At 40.9% G+C, this 21,623-nt stretch overlaps 1 protein-coding gene across 1 annotated transcript in view; it reads left to right on the top strand.

The window, feature by feature from the left end:
* The window catches only part of Cfap58 (cilia and flagella associated protein 58), a 127,908-nt gene that overhangs the window by 18,914 nt on the left and 87,371 nt on the right, over positions 1–21,623 (top strand). Inside the window, exons 4-7 of the mRNA XM_071611701.1 lie at positions 14,698–14,979; positions 17,044–17,192; positions 18,800–18,956; positions 19,986–20,180. Coding sequence (XP_071467802.1) covers positions 14,698–14,979; positions 17,044–17,192; positions 18,800–18,956; positions 19,986–20,180 — 783 coding nt within the window. The remainder of the gene's footprint in view (positions 1–14,697; positions 14,980–17,043; positions 17,193–18,799; positions 18,957–19,985; positions 20,181–21,623) is intronic.

Below are 21,623 nucleotides of genomic sequence, written 5' to 3'. Positions count from 1 at the left end.
TCCAACCTGTGAGCCCCACGCACAATCACACCATTTGTGCCTAATTTGTGTGTTCAGTCTTCACATCCCCGACAGGCTATCACTCCTCCAGGAAGTCTTCTTTGAGTCTCCTGCTGGGTTGGACTTCCCTCTTGTGTAGTTCCTGTATCACATCAATCTTGCTCCTGAAAAGGTTATTAAGAGATAGGAAAAGCTTCCAGGAACCCAGTGAGGAAAGAAGTCAGGGAATCCCTGCTTCAAACACAGTATTGCTGAATAGAATATCAACAATTGAAAGAAAAAAAAAAAGAAAGAAAAGAAAAAAAAAAAACAAAAAATGGTGTGGTGGAGGGGGATCTCTAGGTGTGAGGGAACGCAAAGGCATGATATGAATATAAGTCCAAACGGTTAAGGCTGGGATGAGTCCCTACTCAGTGATTGGGAATTAGGATCCATCCAAGCCTTAAATTAGAAAGATAGGGATCTAGATTTGAGCCTTCTGCCCAAAGCTGGGGCTTTGGGAAGCTGGCTTTTAGTAGTAGTGGAATGGAAAAAAAAAAAAAAATCTTCCTTCTATTGGTCTAGGTTCAGCAAGGAAGTTTGTGGTTTATCTGGGGCCTGACTTAATTAAAGAATGTCTGCTATAAAAATCAGAACCCCTAGTGGGCCTGCACCACGGGTAGGTCTGAAGTCCCAATTTATATTCCTCATGTGGTGAGGGAATCTGGAAGTCAGGGAAGCAGAGGAAAGCTGCTTCCAAATGGAGAATCCTCCTGGCCTGTCAGAGGGAAATGTAAAACTTGGTTGTTTATTTATTTATTTTTTCCCCCGAAAGAAATAACTCCCATTGAAGACAAGCTTATCCTGAGAAATGATAAACCAAACTAGGAAATGAATCACACCAGGGAGTAGATACATATACGTAATGAACAGGAGAATTAGCCCCTTAAGTGCTTGAGATAATAGAGCAATTTGAAAAAGTCTATAAAATAGTAATGGTCAAGATGCAAAGATAAGATGATAGAACATAGTACTATGAAAAAAAGAAAAAATCTGAAAAAGTAGAAATATAATATGTAGAAATTAAAAATTTAGTCATTTACATTTAAAAAATTTTAGTGGTTGAGATTCTTATCATATAGTAATAAGGTGTAAGTCAAAACATTCAAAAACTCATTAAAAGGGGAAAGGAAGAAAAGTAATAATTTCATTTTCTGAGTTCTGTGTCAAATCTGAAATAATTTGTAAAATATTGGCAAAGAGAACCACAGCAGCACATGAAAAGAATATGACAACAACATGAATAAATCACAAGGGAAAAATTGAAAGAACATCACCACAGATGCTGAAAATCATTAGATACAATTCAGCATCCAGATACAAAAGCTTCTGTAACATGATGTGTACAAAGGGTGAAGTTCAGCCCCCAAATTTATATCATACTTACTGCAGAATACTAGAAACCTTCATGTTAAAGTCCGGGAAAAATAAGAATATCCTCTTTTTAAAAAACTCCTCATTAATTTATTTTTTAAAAAACTTCTCATTAATTAGGAATATTTTTGGCTGCAAGTAACAGAATGCACAACTGTAACTTTATAAATGTCTAAGATTATAGGCTTAAACACAGAAGGGCTTATTTTTCTCAAATATAAAGCATGTGTACCGGTGGCTGTTTCTGTTCAATGTCATGATTTTTTTCAGGGCTGGTCAAATATTATGTGCATCTACTGTTTTCATAGTTATTGCAAAATTGCCTTTCAATTTTAATCCCTTGTCAATAAAGTATGAGATTGCCTGTTTCCCCACATCCTTGCCTGTCTTGGGTCTTTACTAATTAGTTTGCTTCTTTTTGGGTGGGGAAAAAAAAAGATGTCTTGATTTGCATTTCTTTAATTATGAATGAGGCAGAACAGAACATTATCATTGGACATGTTTATGTCTTTATTTGTGAACAACTAGTCACAGGTTTGTCTGTTTGTGTTGGTGTGTGTGTGTAAGAAAATGGAATTGTTTTCGTGAGCAGAGGGTCAGCATTACATGAAGTTTCAAATTTCACTGTGGAAGGCGGCAAGCCCTGGGCCCCACTGCAGGATAGCTTCAGACATTCCACAGTCAGGAACACAGGGGGAAAAATTTTTACATTGAATACATGGGGATTTCCCGTTCTCCCCCATCTGTGGTTATCCCAGAATATGGAACAGAATGCATGACGATGGGAGGGACAGGAAGCCATGGCTAGTTATCAGGAGTCTGATGGAGGGGGACAAGGGCACTTTTCCTTGCTTTGGTCAATCTCTCACCACCCTGAATTCAACTTTGTCTGGAATTTGAAGAGATAACAGCGCTAGTTTACAGGATGTTTCTCTGGAAGAGGCTGCTTTGCTGAGACCTCAAAGGTGTCAGTTGAACAAGACGGATGATTTATGTTTGGCTGTTTCTTTCCTCAAGGTGAGTGCTGGCAACACTGCTCCCTTGGGAATGCTGGAGCCTATCGGGCTGACTTACTGATGAAGATGAAGCCAGAAAAGTTAGGTCATACACTCAGGGTTACATCGTTGGTTAGTGGCAGAATAATAATTGATGCTTAAATTATGTGCTAGGTATTATGCTAAGCATTTTGCACATAATAATTCATTTAACTCCTATAATAACCATACACAGTAGGTGTCATTAGATTCCCATTTAACAGATGAATAAACTGAGGCCCAGAGAAGCTAAATAATTTGTCCAAGGTCACACAGCTAATAAATGGGAGAGCCAGGATTATTATTATTATTTTTTTTATGGTACTGGGGGTTGAACTCAGGGGCACCTACTATGGAGCTACATCTCCAGGTCTTTCTATTTTAAGGCAGGATCTTGCTAAGTTGCAGAGGCTGGCCTCAAACTTGTGATTCTTTTGCCTCAGCCTCCCAAGTAGCTGGAATTACAGGCATGAACCATCTTGCCCAGCTCCAAGAGCCAGGATTTGAACCAGGCATGGGATCCAGAATCTTGCTATACTGTGTCTTTTTCCTTTACATGTCAGTGCATTAAAATTGAAAGATTCCTTCAGAACAATCCTTATGTACACTACATGTGACACAATCTATTATGTTCATTTATTTTATTATTTTTTTTGTAGTATTGGATATTGAACCTGGGGTTTCATACAAGCTGGGCAAGAACTCTACCACTGAACTATGCCCCCAGTCCTCTTTTTTTTTCTCTGTTTTATCTTTTTTTTTGTGTGTGTGTGTGTGTGAAAGAAACGCAGGCCACAGCTCATTAATAAATCAAGATTCACATTTTTTTAAAAAAAATCCTTCTTTAAAGGACTCTTGTAGCTCACATCTCAGTTATGATGGCTGTTCGTTCCTGTTTTCTGCATGCCAATGTTCCATCTATATGCAATGCTTGGAGTGGGAAAGAACTGACAGATAATTTCTCTCAAGCTTATTTCTGGTCATTAGGCATTCTTTGCTTTCCCTGTAGATAATGTCTAAAGACAGTACACAGAGCTTTAAAACAAATCACAGTGTTATAACTTTAGGAAGACCTTCTTTCCTTGTTTATTCATCCAACAAATATTTCAGCACCTACTCTATGCCAGGCATTGTGCTAAATCAGGAAGTGGCAAACTATGGCTGGTAGACCCAAGCCAAGGGCCACCTGTTTCTGTAAATAAAGTTTTATTGACTCATTCATTTATGTGTTGTCTATGGCTGCAGAAGTGAATGAATGAATATAGCCACTCATTTATCAACCAACTTTTTCCCATTCATTCACCAAATTTTATTGAGTATCTACCATGTGTGCAGCCCTATGGACAAGACAAAAAAATAGTTCTTCAGTACTTTCTTAGAATGGGCAGAGAAAAGAGATGAATGCATCTCACTGTAATCCTTAATACTTCTCTTTGGGGCCCTGGTTTGTACTTGGACATAATTTGTTTAATTACCTTAAGAATCTTAAATGTTTGTGTTCCAATTGCTTTCAACTTACCTAAGTCACTCCTCACTCCCAAGAATAATTGCTGTGTGCCTGAGCATATATGCATATAATGTTCCTAGTCGTTATTCATCGAACTTTCTATTTTGAGTGTCTCCTTTGTATGAATCCACATCACAGATACTTAAACAACAACAACAAACTGGTCCTCCCAATCTGGGGGAGGGGTAGGACACAAGTCAGCACACAAGTACAATACTGCATGTGAACAGAATGATGCTCTGGTTTACTAGCAGCTTGGAGGAAGGGTGCCCAACTAGGAAGACTTCTTGGAGGAGGCCACATAGAATTGACTGTTTCTTTTTTTTCTCCTTTTTTTGGTACCGGGGATTGAACCCAGGGGTGTTTTACCATGGAGATACATCTCCAGCCTTTTTACTTTTGTTTTGTGTTAAGGTCTTGCTAAATTGCTTAGAGTCTTGCTAAATTTTCTGAGACTGGCTCTGAACTTGTGATCCTGCTGCCTCTACTCCCAAGTTGCTGGGATTGCATGAACCATGGCATTTCACCTAAACTGACTCTTGAAGGAGCTAATTAGACAATGAAGGGGACATGGCATTGAACACATGGGAAGTCTAGAGGTGTTTAAAAATAGAATTTTTTTTTTTTTTAGGGATAGTAGAAATAAGGGCATTGACTCATCATCAAAGATATTTGTGCTTTGATGTTTAAAAATGTTTATTCACTTATTTATCTGCGGTGGGAATAAGCAGTGGTAGCCTGTCAGTCTTTTGAACCCTCTGGTCAGCTCGTCGGTTTGTGCAAGTTCTCACCAGTCCTAGGAGGACACGGACCTGCAGCCTTGATCTCTTGGGCAAGACGCATGGACTGGATGAGCTGGTCTGAGCATTGTGTCAAAAGGTGCTCTGATGGAAGAAGAGCAGCTACTGGTGCGCCAAGAACATTCCAAGCAGGTACGATTACTGGGCGGTTATGACACTCATGACTCCTCCAGGCAGAAATGATCACCTGCTGGCTGCTCCTGCACCGCCCGCCCCTGCCTGGCGCCTGACCTTCCAGTCTTCCTAATAAATCTGCCTGAGCTTACTTGCCTCTTCAGGTATCGAGAGGGGAGTTTGTCTGGAGACCCTTTGGGGATCAATGTCAGATGCTCAACAAACGTTCTGTTAACTTAGGTCTGTAGCAGGCTGGAAAAGGAGAAGATTAAAGGAATAAAATATGCCCGCATGGTTTTGGAGAGCACTAACCAGCTGGCAGGCTGCTTTGTCATCTAAGGTGACCATAGGGTCGGCTGATAAATGAAAACAATTTTCTGTAACACGTGGGCTTTTAATCTTCCCAGTAGCCTGGAGGAGAAACGTTAGACATGATGACTGGAGCAGTTTTTACTGTGTCATATGGGGACTCAGTGATTTTTTTAGAGTGATACAAAGTATCTAGCAGAACCCAAGAGAGCAGATATTAGTGGGCCTCCCCAGGATCTGAAGAGGCATCAGCAACAAAGAAGAAAACCCTCTCTGATCTGTCTTCCTCTTTTGGGTCCGCTCCTCATTGATCTGCTTTATTCTTCCCTCCATGCAGCCTGCCATCTCTCCCTCTCTTGGGCTTCACATGCTCAGTTTCAGGCCCCAGCAATGATTGACTTACAACTGTTGGTCCTAGTTATAAATTCCCAGGGGAAAAAAAATACTAGAATTGGCCTCGTGGGTCCAGGTCTCTAACACTGCCCTCGGGAGGCAGGTAAGGCCACTTAGAGTATGTGGCTCCTGAGAGGCACATACTTGTCTATGGGAATTACTAGTCTCAGAAGAGACTGTGGATTGTGCGGAGTTCTCCCAAATAGCTTCCAGGATCTCTGTGATCCATTAGACGTAGGTTCTTTGAGGGCACGCTTGTTTTGCATTGCAGGCTGGGAATCTGCTTGGAGGGTACAAATGGGTATTTCTGCTTTTCTAGAGGTTTACTTTATATTCTCACTGGGTGTTGAAGAGATGAGCACTCTGTACATAATGCTGCTCTCACTCCTGTATTACAGCGCACAGCTTGGATGTCCTAGGAGGGTGCTGATAAGAGGCTATTATATCCAGGTTTAAACAAGGGCTTTGAAGAGGTATTACAGCTCATGATCATATATTTGCGTTATCTGGCAGAACAAATGGCTGTAGCCTTGGTGGTCTGTGGTCCTTGCATTTCCAGACACTTCTCTGCTATTCTTCCAAGGCACTCTACTATCCACCTGTCCTCTTATCAATGATAGACTCTACAGCTCCTTGGTAGGGACCTCACCCTCCCTCTAGCAGGATTTTTGCAGTCTTGACTTGATATCTGCCCAGTTCTATTTCCTGTATTTGAGATACCTTCTATTTTCTTCCATGTCTCTAATACATATTAAATTCAAGTTCAAGGTCTACCAATGACCTTTCCCTAAGATGCCATCCTTCACTTCCATGTTTTAGAACTCATTCAATAGTCATTCACCCAATAGTTGTTTACTGAGAGCAGTGTTGGCCAGTTATATTAGTTTGCTAGGGCTGCTATTACAAACTACCATGTGGCTTAAAAAACAGAAATTTATTTCCTTGCTGCACTGGAGGCTTAAACTCTAAGATCAAGGTGTCTGCAAGTTTGATTTCTCTGGAGGTCTTTCCCAGGCTTGCAGACAGCCTCCTCATCATCTCTCTGCGTGCACACATTCCTGGTGTTTCTTTGTGTGTCTACGTTTTTCTTCTTATAAGGACACCAGTCATATTGGATTAGGGTCCACCTTCTCGGCCTTATTCTAACTTAATCACCTCTTTAAAAGCTCTATCTCCAAATACAGTCACCTTCTGAGATATGAGGTTAGAGCTTCAACATATGAATGGGGAGGGGCACACAATTCTGCCCATAAGCCCAACACCAGCGGATCATGGCTGGACTAGCCACATGTCATTCTTGTTGTCTTGATTGACAACCTGGTGGGGAAAGACATAACAAAAACCATATTTATGACTAGATGGTTCATTGCCATTGGGGATGGTCCAAGAAGTAGAATACACAGTATGTGGAAAGGTCACAGAGCATTGAGGGCAGGCCAGGAAATACCTGAGGAAAAATGAGTGAGGTCATCTAGGTGAAGAGGGAGGATTCAGTATGTTAGACAGACAGACAACATTTATGAATTCCAGTCAGCAAGGAAGAACATGACATATCCAAAGAATTAATGTTAAAGTGTCAGATCACACAGGAACTTACATCCTGACATCCTTATCTCAATGCTCCCTGCACCCTGACTTTGACTGTGTTAAAGCATCTTTGGTGAGGATGGGTGGGACGCATGCTTGCTTCCCTATAGGCTCATTTGGTCAGAGGTCCTGTCTTCAACTCCTTTTGTATTTTTTCTTCACAGTATACAGCATAGATCTGGGCATATAGTAGGTAGCCAACAAATAAATTAAGTGGGTATAATGAGAAATGAGACTAATAGAAGCCCTCCTACTTGTCTAGATTAGGGGCTGACAAAATCCTAGTGGGGGTTTTTCCTGGAGGCGCTGAGAGGTAAGGAGTATCGGTATTATGATGCCACCTAGTGCTTCTTTTGATTACAACCACACAGGGAGCAGGGTGGTGACTCGTCTTTCATAGTCTGGAAAATCGGAAATCCAACATCTGTCTTGTTTATTAGTATAAATGGATTTGTCCACCTGCTCCTCCTTTCACCCATTTTCCATCTAATTTGATGTCTATGTGGATCTCACTCCTATGAGATGAACATGTCACGCGTCTTTTCACCTCTTTGTATTGGAATCTTTCTGTCCCCATATCATAAAGAATGCCTTCAGGTATCAATCAGCGTCTAGAGTCCCTGAGTTCCCATAGTGCTTTCTCTTGGCATGACATGCACTAAAAGATGCCTCATATTGTGTTAGGACTAATTGTCAATGCTCCTTTCTGTATTCCCTCAGTGTCAAATTGTGAATGCAAAGGTCAGAGACTCTGCCTTAGTCAGCTGGTGGTTCCTATGATCAGCTTGGTGCCTGTCATGTAGTGGGTTCCTTAAAAACATGTTTGCTGTTTCACATTGCTGTCACCTTGGCAGGCCACCTGAAAGGATCCTTTAGGAGAGTCCTAGGAAACAAGGAGACACACAGCCCCACATTTGACACCAGTGCAAGATATGAGCCATGTACATTGTGACAGCCACATTATACCCTGTTTGCCTACCAGGGATATAGTATCAGGTCATGAATGAGATGTCATTGTACAGATGTCAATTTTCCCTGAATTAAACAATTCAATGCAAATTCAATTAAAATTTGTCATTAGGAACTTCACAAACTTACTCAATTATTATGAGAGGATAAAGGTTGATGAAGAGCCAAAGCAATTTAACATAGAAATAGGAATGGGGGTGGTGGTGCTTGTCTTGACTCTGACACCATAGTAATAAAATGTGAGGAATGGGTGGCATTCATGTTTTATGGTGCTGGCACAGAAACCAACCAGGAACTCAGAACATACTCTTGTTTATTTGGGAACTTTCCCAAACCGCATGGGAAACAATAGGTTGTTTGGTATTGGATGTTGGAAAATTTGCTCACTCCATGGAGAAAAATACAAGTGGACCCCTATTTCATGCCAAATACAAAGGTGAACTGCAGATGGACTGAGAATTGAGTATGAAAAGGTAAAATGATGCAGTTTATAGAATAAAATGATGAAGAATATCTTTATGACCCTGGAGTTGAGAAGGACAAAATCACACTGAAAAATCACCTAAAAAGCAAAAATAAATGAATAATTAGGACAAAGGTCTACAGGATCAAAATTAAGGATTACTGTCCTATAAAAATAGAAAGGTGCTGGCATGGTGGTGCACACTGGTAATCCCAGAGACTCGGGAGGTTGAAGCAGGAGGATCACAAGTGTGAGTCCAGGCTGGGTAACTTGGGGCAACCTGTTTCTAAGCAAAATAAATAAAATAAAATAATATAAAAGATCTGGGGATATAGTTCAGTGGTAGAATGCTCCTGAGTTCAAATCCTAGTCCAAAAAAAAAAAAAAAAAAAAAAAGGACTGATAGAAAAGTAGGGCCATGAATAGGCAGTTCATTGAAGAAAACCTCAGTGGCCTATGAATATAGGAAGAAATGTTCAATTTCACTGGTAGATAAAGTGAAAATGAAAGCAAAACGGACTGACATTCTTTCCATTATAGTGACAAAAACTAGAAATTGGCTTATTAGATGAGTTTGCAAAGCACTTGTTAGTGTCTGATACTTAGTAAACACTTTATTAGTGTCTATGAATAAATAAACTAGCACATACTGGCAAGGAGGGGAGTGTGGGTCAGAAACCCTTGTATGACACACGGGCATAGAATGTAGGGCAGTGATTCTGGTACTTGATTTAACAGTACTTGGTGCAGCTAAGTAATCAGGGCTTCCATTAGGCTAGTAGACATCTTTGTGCAGCTGGAAAAAAGTGTCCACCTCTGAGCAGATGGATTTCAAAAGGTGCCCTCTCTAGATAGTCACAGCCTGCCATGTTTATGGATTGGGTGGAGAATGGAGAACAGAGTCTCTCTCTCTCTCTCTCTCTCTCTCTCTCTCTCTCTCTCTCTCTGTATGTGTGTGTGTGTGTGTGTGTGTAACAGAAGTGGGATGGGCAGGACACATATTCCTCCAGTGGGACATGACTTGGATGAGAGTAGAGGTTGTATTTAAAAAAAAATATTTTAGTATTTTTGCAATCCATTGACACCTTGGCTGGATCTCTTCATACATACATCTGCCTATTCAAGAGTGATGGCCCCCTGCATCCCCTGTGACTTCCAAATCCTTCTCCTAGGCATGTATTTCAGAGAAATTTGTTTACATGGGTCTATTAAATGGACCACAGACAAAATGTATATGGCTACATTGTTTGTGGTATTGGAGAGTTGGAGGCAGTTTGGCTAACATTTGGGGAATGGAAGTAAAATGTGGTAGATGCCAGATCTGAAATGCTGTGAAGCAATCAGAAGTGATGAACTGGGATTACCACACCAATCGCAACGAAGATAGACCCTTAGAAAGGATGTTGGGGGAAAAAAGAAGAAAAATGTTGACTGAAAAAAGTAGAATATAAAATGATCTCCCTGGGCACAGTGGTGCACACCTGTAATCCCAACAACAAGGGAAGCTAAGGCAGGAGGATTGCAAGTGTGAAGACAGCTTCAGCAATTTAGCCAGACCCTATCTCAAAATAAAAAATAAAAGAATAAAAGTGGCTGGGGAGAGGGGGAGAGAGAGAGAGAGAGAGAGAGAGAGAGAGAGAGAGAGAGAGAGAGGGAGGGAGAGAGAGGGAGAGGTGTGTGTAGAGGAAAGGGGGAGAGGATGGGAACAATACTATTTTTTTAAAACCAAAACCAAAACCAAACCAAACAAAAAAACGCTATCTATCTTCCTCCCTCCCTCCCCTTCTACCTGGGGACTGAACCCAGCGTGCTCTACCACTGAGCTACATCCCCAATCTTTTCATTTTTTATTTTGAGACAGGGTCTCCCTATATTGCCCAGGCGATCCTCCTGTCTCAGCCTCCTGAGTCGCTGCGATTACAGGCTTGCACCACCGTCCCGGTTTACATTTTTAAAAAATACACAACCAAGCACAGCAGCAAGAATGCAGCTAGGGCTGAGGATGAGGCTTGGAAATAGGGATGGGGATAAAGAGGAAAAAAAGGAACAAAGCCAGAGAGGGGTCTCCCACATTTCATGAACGAAGGAACTTCCTTATTTCAACTCTCTGCACCTGAAATGCTAATCAGGGGAGCCTTTCTCTTGGGAATCTCTTAACTTCTGCACCTTCCAGGGCCTCCTCCCAGACTCCGAGCTCCGCCCACTCATTTCCTTGGTTCCGCCCCATTCAGGAAACATTTGCATATTTCTTTGAGGAATACCTCCAGCCTCTGAGGCCCCTCCCCTTTGGAACGCCCGTTCTCCCCTAGTGGGCGTGGCTGTTGCCAGGCAACGGGAGGACGCGCCGAGCGCTGGGTTTCAGCCCACCTCAGGCGATAGAGATAACGTGTCGCCCTTTTAGGCGCTGAGGGCGGTGCACAGCCCCTCCCCCAGACTCCGGCCCGTTTCTTCAGTCTCCACAGCAGCCTCTGAGGCCGCCCCGAGAGAGCGTCAGGATGGCAGAGGTCAGGCTCCCTTGTCTATTACCTCTCGCTCCACCTCTTCCTCCCAGCTCTCCCGCTAGATGCCCTGCCGCATCCACTGATTCTGAAACTCTCCCATCAACATCCTATCCCCACCTGCACCCTCCCTTCCCGGGCCTTTCCCCGTTGGCCATTCTCTGGCCTCATCCCCTCCTGTCCTTCCCTCATGAGTTCCCAGACACACGGCAAGCACCCATGCCTAGAGTTTGAACCATTAGGGTGATACAAATATTGAAGATGTCTCAATGGAAACTGGAAAAAAGCTTCACAGATACTCATTGTCACCCCTATTACTGACTCGTGTCCACTTGTCACATCCTGTTTTCCTATCATATGATCACCTGCAGTCACACATCTTCTGTGTTGTCATGGACCCCTGTGTTTATATTCTATAGCCTCCAATCACTCCCCCCCATTACAGTATATCCCCTCTTCAGCCTCACTGGTCAGGAGTCATTTCCACAGTCCTTCAATGACTCTTCTGCCTGTCCATTAGCCTTCTCATTTACAACCTCAACAGCCTTAAGACCTTGTCATCACTTGACATTCACAGTTTCCATCTGCCATGGTCCAATTCAAATTCTTCATTGCCCTGCCAGAGCCCTCCCCATGACATGGTCAGTTCCAGCCTGGACCAGCTACATGATTTTTGAGGCCCAGTGCAAAATGAAAACACAAAGCTTCTTGTTCAAAAATCAAGAATTTTACAACCTGACAGCAGAGCATTAACCAAGGATGGGGCTCTTCTGAGCACTGAACCTTTTGTACCTAAGTAGTTCTCACACCCATGAAGCCAGCCCTGGTTCTAGTTTCTCTTAGCACCAGCATGTTCCCACCTCAGTTGCTTTCCTTGTCTCCTCTTCACCATCTCCCACCCCTCAGCATTCCATCTCCTCCATGCCTAGCCTTCCTTTCTATTTTCTTTTCTCACTATTGGAGATTGAACCCAGATGCGTGCATTCTACCTCCAAGCTATACCCTTGCTCCTCTTCCTTTCTCCCCTTTAAAAAATATTTTGAGACAGGTTCTCTCTAAATTGTCCAGGCTGGTCTTGAACTTGCGACCCTCCAGCTTCAGCCCCTCCAAGATGCTGAGATTATAGTCATGCACCACCATTCCCAGCCTCTGGTCTTCCTTTATTAATTCTGTTTCCTGTGTTGAATGACTCTGAACTTTTTCCCATTTTCCTCACTCCTGGGCCCAATCACTATCATCTCCCTTTGACATCCCTGTTGCTATGGTCACATCACTTCTCCCCATCACCTATTCTCATCCACATCTCTTTGCTTCTCATTTCCTCCTCTTTGTCTTTCTAGTTTTCCTTTATATTTCCCATTGTGTGCTTTTGAGTGTTTCCTCCTTTTCTTCCTCACTGGTCATCTTGGTTCATTTCATTATTCTTTATTCCCCATGAACAAGCCCCAGGTACCAATACCTGGACATAATTGTTTCTCAGTTTTCCTTCCCTTTCATTAATTTTTCTCATTTCTTCTATTTTTCTTCGCTTCACCTTGGACAACTTTACCTAGTTTCTGCTTTTGCTATCTATCTCCATGCCAGTCTCTTCTACTATGCCTCTCTTTTCCTTTCCCTTCTTTCCACAAATTGGTACTCTAAGTGCCTAGAATAGTGCCTGGTACATACAAATGCTCAGGACAGGTGATGAATGAAGGAATGGGTACAGTTCCACTGATCAGTTCGCCTTGATATGGTGTTTCTGAAATACCATTATGCACTGTAACAATGTATATGTCAGTTGCTTACTGGTCATAGCTACGAGATTGCTTTTATTTTTTTCTTTTAATAATGGTATATTTTTTAATGTCAGTATGGAAAAAAATCTCTCTTGTTCCTAGAAGTTTTTAAAAATTTTTTCTTTCTTTGATATTTTCCCATTCCTGTGCTAAGAGCCAGGTGTACAGGGAAAACTTGGCCTGCAACAAATCATTGGGCTGCTGATCAAGTGTTGACATTAATTCCTTTTACAGGGATAGAACTGAGAACATTGTCATGATAAATTTTTGTGTGTGCTCATGTTTAGCATCAACGAGGGGGAAGCATAGAGCAGTAATGGTACCATATTTCCTAAATATGATTTTTCCCTTCTTTGTGAAGTTGCTACATTGGTTTCTTTGTAATAATCTGCTTTTAGTCAGGAAGAAAAGCTCCATTAAACTTAATAGTTCACTTGTTACAGAAAATGTTGTAGATATGCTTGTGACTCTTTATCTGTTTTAATCTCTGAAGACTATGTTTTGCTTGCACATCATTTTTAGGATTTAATTAATAGTACATATGTTTTTAAAAATTAAAAATATGTAATTGGGCAAGACAGCTTTGTCAAAACAGAAGGTAAACTAGAATATCTATCTAAAATCTTCAAGGTGGGTTGGAAGTTTACTCTATTATTGGTTAGTTTCTTGGATCAGCAGCAGGGTGTTGAGGTTCAGTCCTTCTCAGCATAGACTACCAAAGTGTAATGTTGCAAGCACAAAAGTCTTGAGTGGTTCTCTGTGGCCTACAGAACAATGCAACCCATGCTCCTTAGAATGCCACTCAGGCCTCCAGTCTGTACCTGACTTCCTAGTTAATCTTTTCCTTCCTTCTCCCAGTAATATCTTTTATACTTTAGCCAACTTAAATACTTGCTTGGCCAAAAAGTTTTGCTCCAAGTTCCATCTACTGGGATTGCCTTTTTCTCTACATCCTCCTATGAAAATTCCTTCCTTTCTTCTAGGCCTGCTCAAATGCCACTTCCTTCATGAATTTTGCATTATTATTCGTGGTGCGAGCAATTTTTTTCTTATAGATTCTTATAGAACTTTGAATTCATTTTGTGGCAGGGATCAAATTCTATAGTTCCATTATCTGCACAACATCCTCCACCAACTAGTCAAATGTAAATTCTCTGTGGATGGGCCATTTATTCTTTACCTTGATATCTTCTCCAGGCTCCGTTCCAGAACTTACCAATCAATATTTGCTGAATGAATGAATAAATATGTTAACCATATATTTTAACACTTATTATCGTCTTGTACCTAGTAAGAAGTAGCTGCACTAGTTTGCTAGAGCAGCCACCACAAACTCGATGGCTTTAAACAGCAGAATTTTCTTTCGTTTCACAGTTCTCAGGGATAGAAGTCTAAAATAAAGCATGGGCAAGGTTGTGCTCCTGTGGAGACCTTGAGTCTAATCCTGCCCAGCTTCTTTTTCATTTTTGGCAGAGGCTGACAGTCTTTAGTCTTCCTGAGATTGCATCAGCCCAATCATTCTTCATGTTTCCCCTGTGTGCATGTCTGTCCGTCTAGAATTTTCCTTTTAATAAGAACACTGAGTCTGATTGGATTAGAGCCCACCTTACTCCAGTATGATCTCATGTTTATTAATTTTCCTACATTACATGCATTTCATATAAATGCATCCCGGGATGAAAAAGTAGCCTTCACAACATGCAGTCTCAATTTTTCTGCTGGCCAGTGGATGAAGATCGTTCATTCAGAGATACAGAATAATCCGTAAACAGTCATGGAGTAGCTGTTGCCTTCCCATTCTCATCTTTACTCCCCCCCATTCCCCGCCACAGGACAAGGGTGAAAAACTGGTGATGGAAGAAACAGCATTTGAGGAAATTGAAAGAGATTTTCAGGAGGTTCTCAGTGAACTTTCAGGAGAAAAAGGTCTGGAAAAATTTAGGGTTGAATATGAGAGGCTTCATACCATCATGAAAAAGTCTTATGACAATGAGAAGCGTCTGATGGCCAAGTGCAGAGAGCTGAACGCAGAGATTGTGGTTAATTCCGCCAAGGTTGCCACTGCCCTGAAGCTCTCTCAGGACGATCAGACCACCATCGCTTCCCTGAAGAAGGTCAGTGATCTAGAAATAGATGAACCTGAATTTAAAATATTGTTCTTTCATTGTCTTGTCAACTCAAGGACGGCAGCAAACGAATGACTAGGTAAAAATATACGTGATCTCTGTATTTGCTTATTATATTCTAGGGAATAATGTTTATTCACAAAGAAAAAAAATTAGTCTGGGTGAATTTCACCATGCAGAAAATAATGGAGAAGCTTTCTGACTTGGGTTTTGGGAAATAATGGGTTAGTAAAAGGACTTAGAGATAAGCAAATGCCATCTGAGAAGTTCCAAGATGTCTTGTTTTAGTAATGAGTAATGACACATCTGATAGCTTGCTAAAGATATTTTTATATTTTTATTTTTCTTCCTATTCCAGGAGTGAATACTTTGAGAACTCCTGGCTTCTCATTGCTTCCCCTTTGACCTCCCCAGTTCCTCAGAACCAGGGATTCAGTCTTGGGGAACACTGAGGAAGAATGACTGTATTTTACACTACATATTTATTTCCAGTACTGAGGTGGAGCCTCTATGGTGTGAAGCAAGTGCTCCACCACTGAGCCAAGTCCCCAATGCTTTATGCTGTATTTTTCATTCTTCACTGTGTTGTAACATTTTGAAGGTAAAACATAAATGTTCCCTGTTAATCTCAGGGAGACAACAGGTTGAAACATTAATAAAAAATTAAAACCCTAATTATGAGAAATAATTTCTCAACATTTTAGGTAATTTCCTTATTGTGTGCAATCAGATATCAACCAATTCAAATTAACTTCTAAGACCAGTACAGAATGTGATTTATCTTTGTTAGAAACCACTCTTTTCCTTAGAATAATTTTTTTTCTCAGTTGCCATTTTCTTCTTAACCTTGTTGAAAAACTCAAAACAAGAAGGCTATAATTCATGCTATGACAGGAAAAACACTTTTCATTATAAATTTAAAGACTGAAAATTGAAGGCATGAATTGGTGATTAAAATCTAATTGGTGAAGCTGATTTGGATAAAACTTTGTGTAATCATATTTTCACTTACATATCCATTTGTTTTGCCAAAAATACTACATAGGGTTGCTACTTAAGAACATATCCCACAAACTGATATTTTTGTTTTGAGTCACTGAATTATGTGCTGTGGTTACTCAAGAGTAATCTCTGTAATATAATAGTGAGCATGAATTTTATTAAGTTAAACCCTGTCTTCTACCCATCTTATTTTTTGTCAACATCAGAGTGGAATACCGTCACCTTAACTATATTGGTTCTTGTCTGTCTAAAGGACCCACCACCTTGATAAAATTTTGCAAGTAAGTTAAGGCTGTTGCAGACGCTGCTTATCCACTCAAATGGCTATAATTCACTTTTAAGTATATAGGATAATATTGCACATTGCTTTTATAACAGTGAGGATGTTGAAGCCGTAGGAGTCATTGTTTCATTCCGAACTATGGGGTTTGTTTTTTTCCTGCCAGTGTTTAATAATAAGATGTGGACTTGAGCTTCTGAGAATGGAAATTAGCAAAGTGGTCATGCACAATTTGGAAACAGTGAAGAATGGCATCCCTAGGAAGGGTTCTAAAGTCTACGTTGCCATCTGGGAACTCATTGGGACCTGAGAACCAAATGTATTTTATATTTGCAAATATCAAGAGGTTCTATTCAATCTATCAATTTAGGTGTTGGATCTGTGATCATTCCTTATGTGATAAAGCTTATTGTTTTGGTAAATAAGCTGGATTTGGAAAGCACATAAACTTTCATTTTTAACATTCTGCAAACCTATCAACTTCTTTATTAGAAATAATCTTCCTAGGTAGATTGCAAAAACTTGTAGCCACACCCACCTACATAAGAAAAAAATACTCCTTGCCCGTCTCCCTCTTTAACTGTGCTGTTCACTGGCTCATGTTGAACCATTTGTAAGTCAGTACAAACTTATGCATAATGTATAATGTATAATATTCTTTCCCCAGAAATGACTACTACATTGTAATCATGATGTTATTTGATTTGCTGGTTAGTCTTGCATCTGGCATCAGTTTGGTTTTTCTCACTGATATCTTGTGGCCCATTCAGGAAATAGAAAAGGCCTGGAAGATGGTGGACTCAGCCTATGACAAAGAGCAGAAAGCCAAGGAGACAATTCTTGCTCTGAAAGAAGAAATAGTGAATCTTACCAAACTAGTTGAGCAAGGGTCTGGACTATCACTGGACCATGACAGCAAGTAGGTCAAAATCATCTTTAAAAAAATGTATTAGTACATTATATTATACATCATAGTGGGCTTTGTTTTGACATATTCATACATGTACATAATAATAAAGATTTTCTTTTCTTTTTTTCTGTATTGGGAATTGAACCCCCCCCCCGCCTGTACTTCTTTTCACTGAGTTACATCCTGGCACTTTTTTATTTTTATTCTAAGATCTCACTTAGTTTCCCACACTGTCCTTGAACTTGTACTCTTCCTGCCTCAGCATTTTGAGATGCTGGGATTACAGCGTGTGCCACTATGACCAGTTTCTTTGGCATCTTTAACCAAATCTAATGTTGCTCTCTTGGTTTCTTATGTTTTCTTGATGCACTGGTCCAACTTTGATAGACAGTTTTAAGTAGAGGTGCTAGGGGAGGGGACAGGAAAAACAAACAGAAGATGTCATTACTGTCATGATAGATTTGATCTCATTCGAGCTTCTTCAGAGCAGCCAGTGAAAGGTGAGGGAACTAATTTGGAGAGGAGGCTTTAAGGAGAATGGAAGAGGAAGAATACTGAAGACAAACTATCCTGCCCAGGTTTTTACCTTCAACGGTGTGTTCAGATGTTGCTGTCTCTCTGCATAAAAACCTTGGAATTGAGGTTTTGTTTCTGGAGAAGTGCTCGAGTGTGGATTGGAAGGCTCCTTATTAAACATTTATGTTGTATCAAAAGATGTTGGTAAATAAGCGTCGTCAAATTACTGTGTTTTGAGTAGTTGTTTGATGACTGTCAGCTGCAAAAGTCTGCAGGCAAAGTTTTCCTCTAGTAAGAGCCACTGTAGTCCAGATTCATTCTCCTGCTGAGGTCCTGTCAGATACGGAACTTCCACTGGTGAAGTGGTAATTCTGCAGAAAGTCATTCCAAACCAGATGGAATGGTTTTTGAAACGTGGAGGTAACTGGTTTGCAATTCAAATTAATGAATGTTATCACAAACTCTCCAAAAACCAGCATCATGAGTGATTCTTCAAATTTTGTCCTGGGGAACATTTTATCTGTGCCTCATTCCTTTGGGAGAAACAAATCTCTTTGGGTGAATGGAGAGGCAACTGACAATGCATATTATTGGCTCATGTTTATGCTTCACTTTAGACTTTATAGCTGTGATCATATCCCTCTGGAGGATAAATTAAAAAAATAATTTCCTAAGTTGACACCTCCTTAAGGTTAATTACAACAGTTGACAAGAGTAATATAGTCTTCTTATAACAGATCTAAATAACACAGAGGTGTGGAAAGTATCATTCTCCCTACATTCCCACCCTAAATTCTTCAGAGATAATTGGTTACCAGACTAGTGTCTGTTCTTCTGGTCTTCTATAAAATGCGTACAGAATACACACATACACATACACACTCATGGATAGACAGTGCATTTCTTTAAAATTAAAGAAGGAGTCATCTCCTATACATTATTTTTGGTACTGCTTTGTCAGGGCATAGAGGGCTTTCTGTTTACGTCTCCATAGACTCCACTGGGGCCTGTAGACGTTCCCAGGAAGATGGGCTCAGGATGATAGGAAGGACTCCTGAGCAGGTGGCCATTTAGTCTGACTCCCGGGTGCTTATTTTCAGTATTCGAGATTTAATAAAGTTCAAAGAAGAAGTGACAAAGGAGCGGGACCAGCTCTTGTCAGAAGTGGTGAAATTACGAGAGTCCTTAGCTGTCATCACCGAGAAGCATCAGGAAATGGAGCGAGTGAAGGACGATGCGGAGCAGACCATCAGTCAGGTGGGCTCTGCTATCTGGGCAGGATGAAGGAGAGCTCCCTTTCAAAGGACGTCCTGTCCTTCCGTCTCCCTTCCTGTCTGTTCTCTCCAAAGTCCCCCTTGTGCCTAAGTGAGGCATTCCTTGCTCTGCTTGTCTCCCTGGTTTGTTTTTTGAAGAACAGTTTTCCTTTTTCTCCAGGTTCTGTCTGAGAAGTCACCAAGGCACGACTCTGACTCTCTGCTTATAGTCGGAGCTCACCCAGGTGTCCCCGTGAAGGCCAGGGGCCACGGCATTGGGCATCGTAGTCCCCTCAGCCCTTCTTTATAGGAAAGCCACCTGGGTCCCTCTGATCACTCTCACCTGAAGCCAGAAGTCAAATAGATAATATGCAAGTGTAATCTCCAAGAGGAGAATATGAGACTTCTTTGAGTGTGAGATAAGAGAAAGGCTTTTCATAGAGTTTAGGCATCCAGATGAAATATTTTTCTTAAATATATATATTTTTTAAGCTGTCGATGGATTATTTACTTTATTTATTTATTTATTTGTGGTGCTGAGGATGGAACCCAGGGCCTCACACCTGCCAGGCAAGTGCTGTACCACTGAGCCACAAGTCAGGCCCCAGTTGAAATCTTAATGCTTGTTTAGCACCGTCCAGGATCATGTAAGGCAGAAGTTCATATTTAGTGTAGCTGGTTACATTTTATTTAGTCCCTATTGATGCAGATCTGGATGAATTCTTTCCATGTCCAACATCCCTAGAATCCTGGGTTTCTATATTTAGTTGATTTTCTACCGTCCTCTGGGAATCCCTTGCCCACCCGTGGGCTTTGGTGGCAAGGCTCCGATGAACGATGCAGAGAATATTCCTGAAAGTTGGAACTTTAGGGCTCAAGGATGACTGTCTCCCACGGAAAAGCTACTGCTAAGTGATTGCCCCGAAAGTGACGTGCCTGGGAGAAGGGGGACCATGGCTAGTTGAGACCCGCCCTGGTGATTGGGTCATCTCTTTTCTCCTTGTCCTTTGTGCCCCCTCCCCCATCCCCCTAGTTCCAACAAGAAATCCAGCATCGTCAGAATGAAGCTTCCCGGGAGTCTCGGAAGAAGGAAAAACTTGAGAAAGAGCTCAAGCAGATTCAGACAGACATGGACAGCAGGCAGTCGGAGATCAAGGCCCTGCAGCAGTACGTGCAGAAGAGCAAGGAGGAGCTTCAGCGGCTGGAGCAGCAGCTGAAGGAGCAGAAGGTGAGCCCGGTGCACTGTCCCTCCCCCATCCCCACCTTGGTATCCCCCACCCCCTGCCCCCCACCCTGGTGCCTCCCTTTCCTATCCGTTTTGCATTTCGGGTTGTCTTGGAAAACAGCCAACATTTTTCTCTGCTGATGGTGGCAGCACATCACTTTGTAGTTGGGTCTTTGAATGGTTCTTCCTGGTAGTTATGCACTCCTCCCCCTTCCCAGCTCCGATAGGTTGGTGAATTCTTTTTAACCTTTTATTGATGTATGATATACACATTAAAAAGTGGATACGTCACAAGTGTGCAACTTGATACATTTTCACCACTTGAACACGCATCTTGTTCACCTGCACCCACCCCAGGAAGCAGAACATTTCCAGATCCCAGAAGCCCCCCGTGCCCTCTCTCAGTCACTTTCCTCCCCAAAGGTCACCTCTGTCCTAAATTCTAAGCAGACATTAGTTTTGCCTGTCTTTGTGCTTCACAGAAACAAGATAGATACTGGATGTATTCTTTGGCATCTAACTGCTGTTCTATTCTGTTGATTAGAGTTGATCATGTAATTGCCATGAATTTATAGACCTGCAGTGTCTAGTGTGGTAGCCATTAAGCCACCTGTGGTTACTTACATTTACTAAGTCTAAGTGAAATTAAAAATTCAGTTCCTCAGATGCACTAGTACGGTTTTCAGGTGCCCAATAGCCACATTGGGTTAGTAGATACTATCTTGGTGAAGATAGAGAACATGACATCATTGCAGAAAACCCTATTGAACAGAGTTCAGGAAACCATTTTCACTTTAAAAAAAAAATATTTTCATATTGTAGTTGAACACAATATCTTTATTTTTATTTATTTATTTTTACTAGGTGCTGAGGCCTCGCACATGCTAGGCAAGCGCTCTACCACTGAGCCACAACCCTAGCCCACCATTTGCTCTTATTGATGTACTGTATTCCATTATGTGAACAAAACATTTTTTATTCTTAATGGGTTCATTTTTACGTTTCAAGTTTAGAAAACCATACTCAATCCTTGCTATATTAAATATTGTGTTATTTTAAATATTTCTTCTTTTATAGCCACTTATTGTAACACAGATATTGGCAATTTTATGTCTTTTCTCATTTTCTTTATTATTATTATTATTATTATTATTATTATTATTATTATTATTATTATTTTCAATGCTGGTGATGAAATTCAGGGCTTTTGTATATGCTAGGCAAGTGCTCTACCAATATGTTATGTCCCTAGTTGCTTTTTTCATTTATGACACAAGCAGTTTATAGAATTAAATCTTTTCTTAAAAACATTTTCCCTCAGAAAATTTGTATCTAAAAAATGTAAAGCCACAGAACACATTTCTACTTAAAAAAATAAAATAAAGTCAGAATACATTTCTTTGTCAGTCGCTTTATTAATTTTTCATAAAGCCGGAATTCAAATAG

The sequence above is a fragment of the Marmota flaviventris genome, chromosome 4 (genome assembly GCF_047511675.1).
Source record: "Marmota flaviventris isolate mMarFla1 chromosome 4, mMarFla1.hap1, whole genome shotgun sequence".
Classification (NCBI taxonomy): domain Eukaryota; kingdom Metazoa; phylum Chordata; class Mammalia; order Rodentia; family Sciuridae; genus Marmota; species Marmota flaviventris.
The sequence above is the reverse complement of the archived record's forward strand: the minus strand, read 5'-3'. Positions and strand labels throughout refer to the sequence as shown.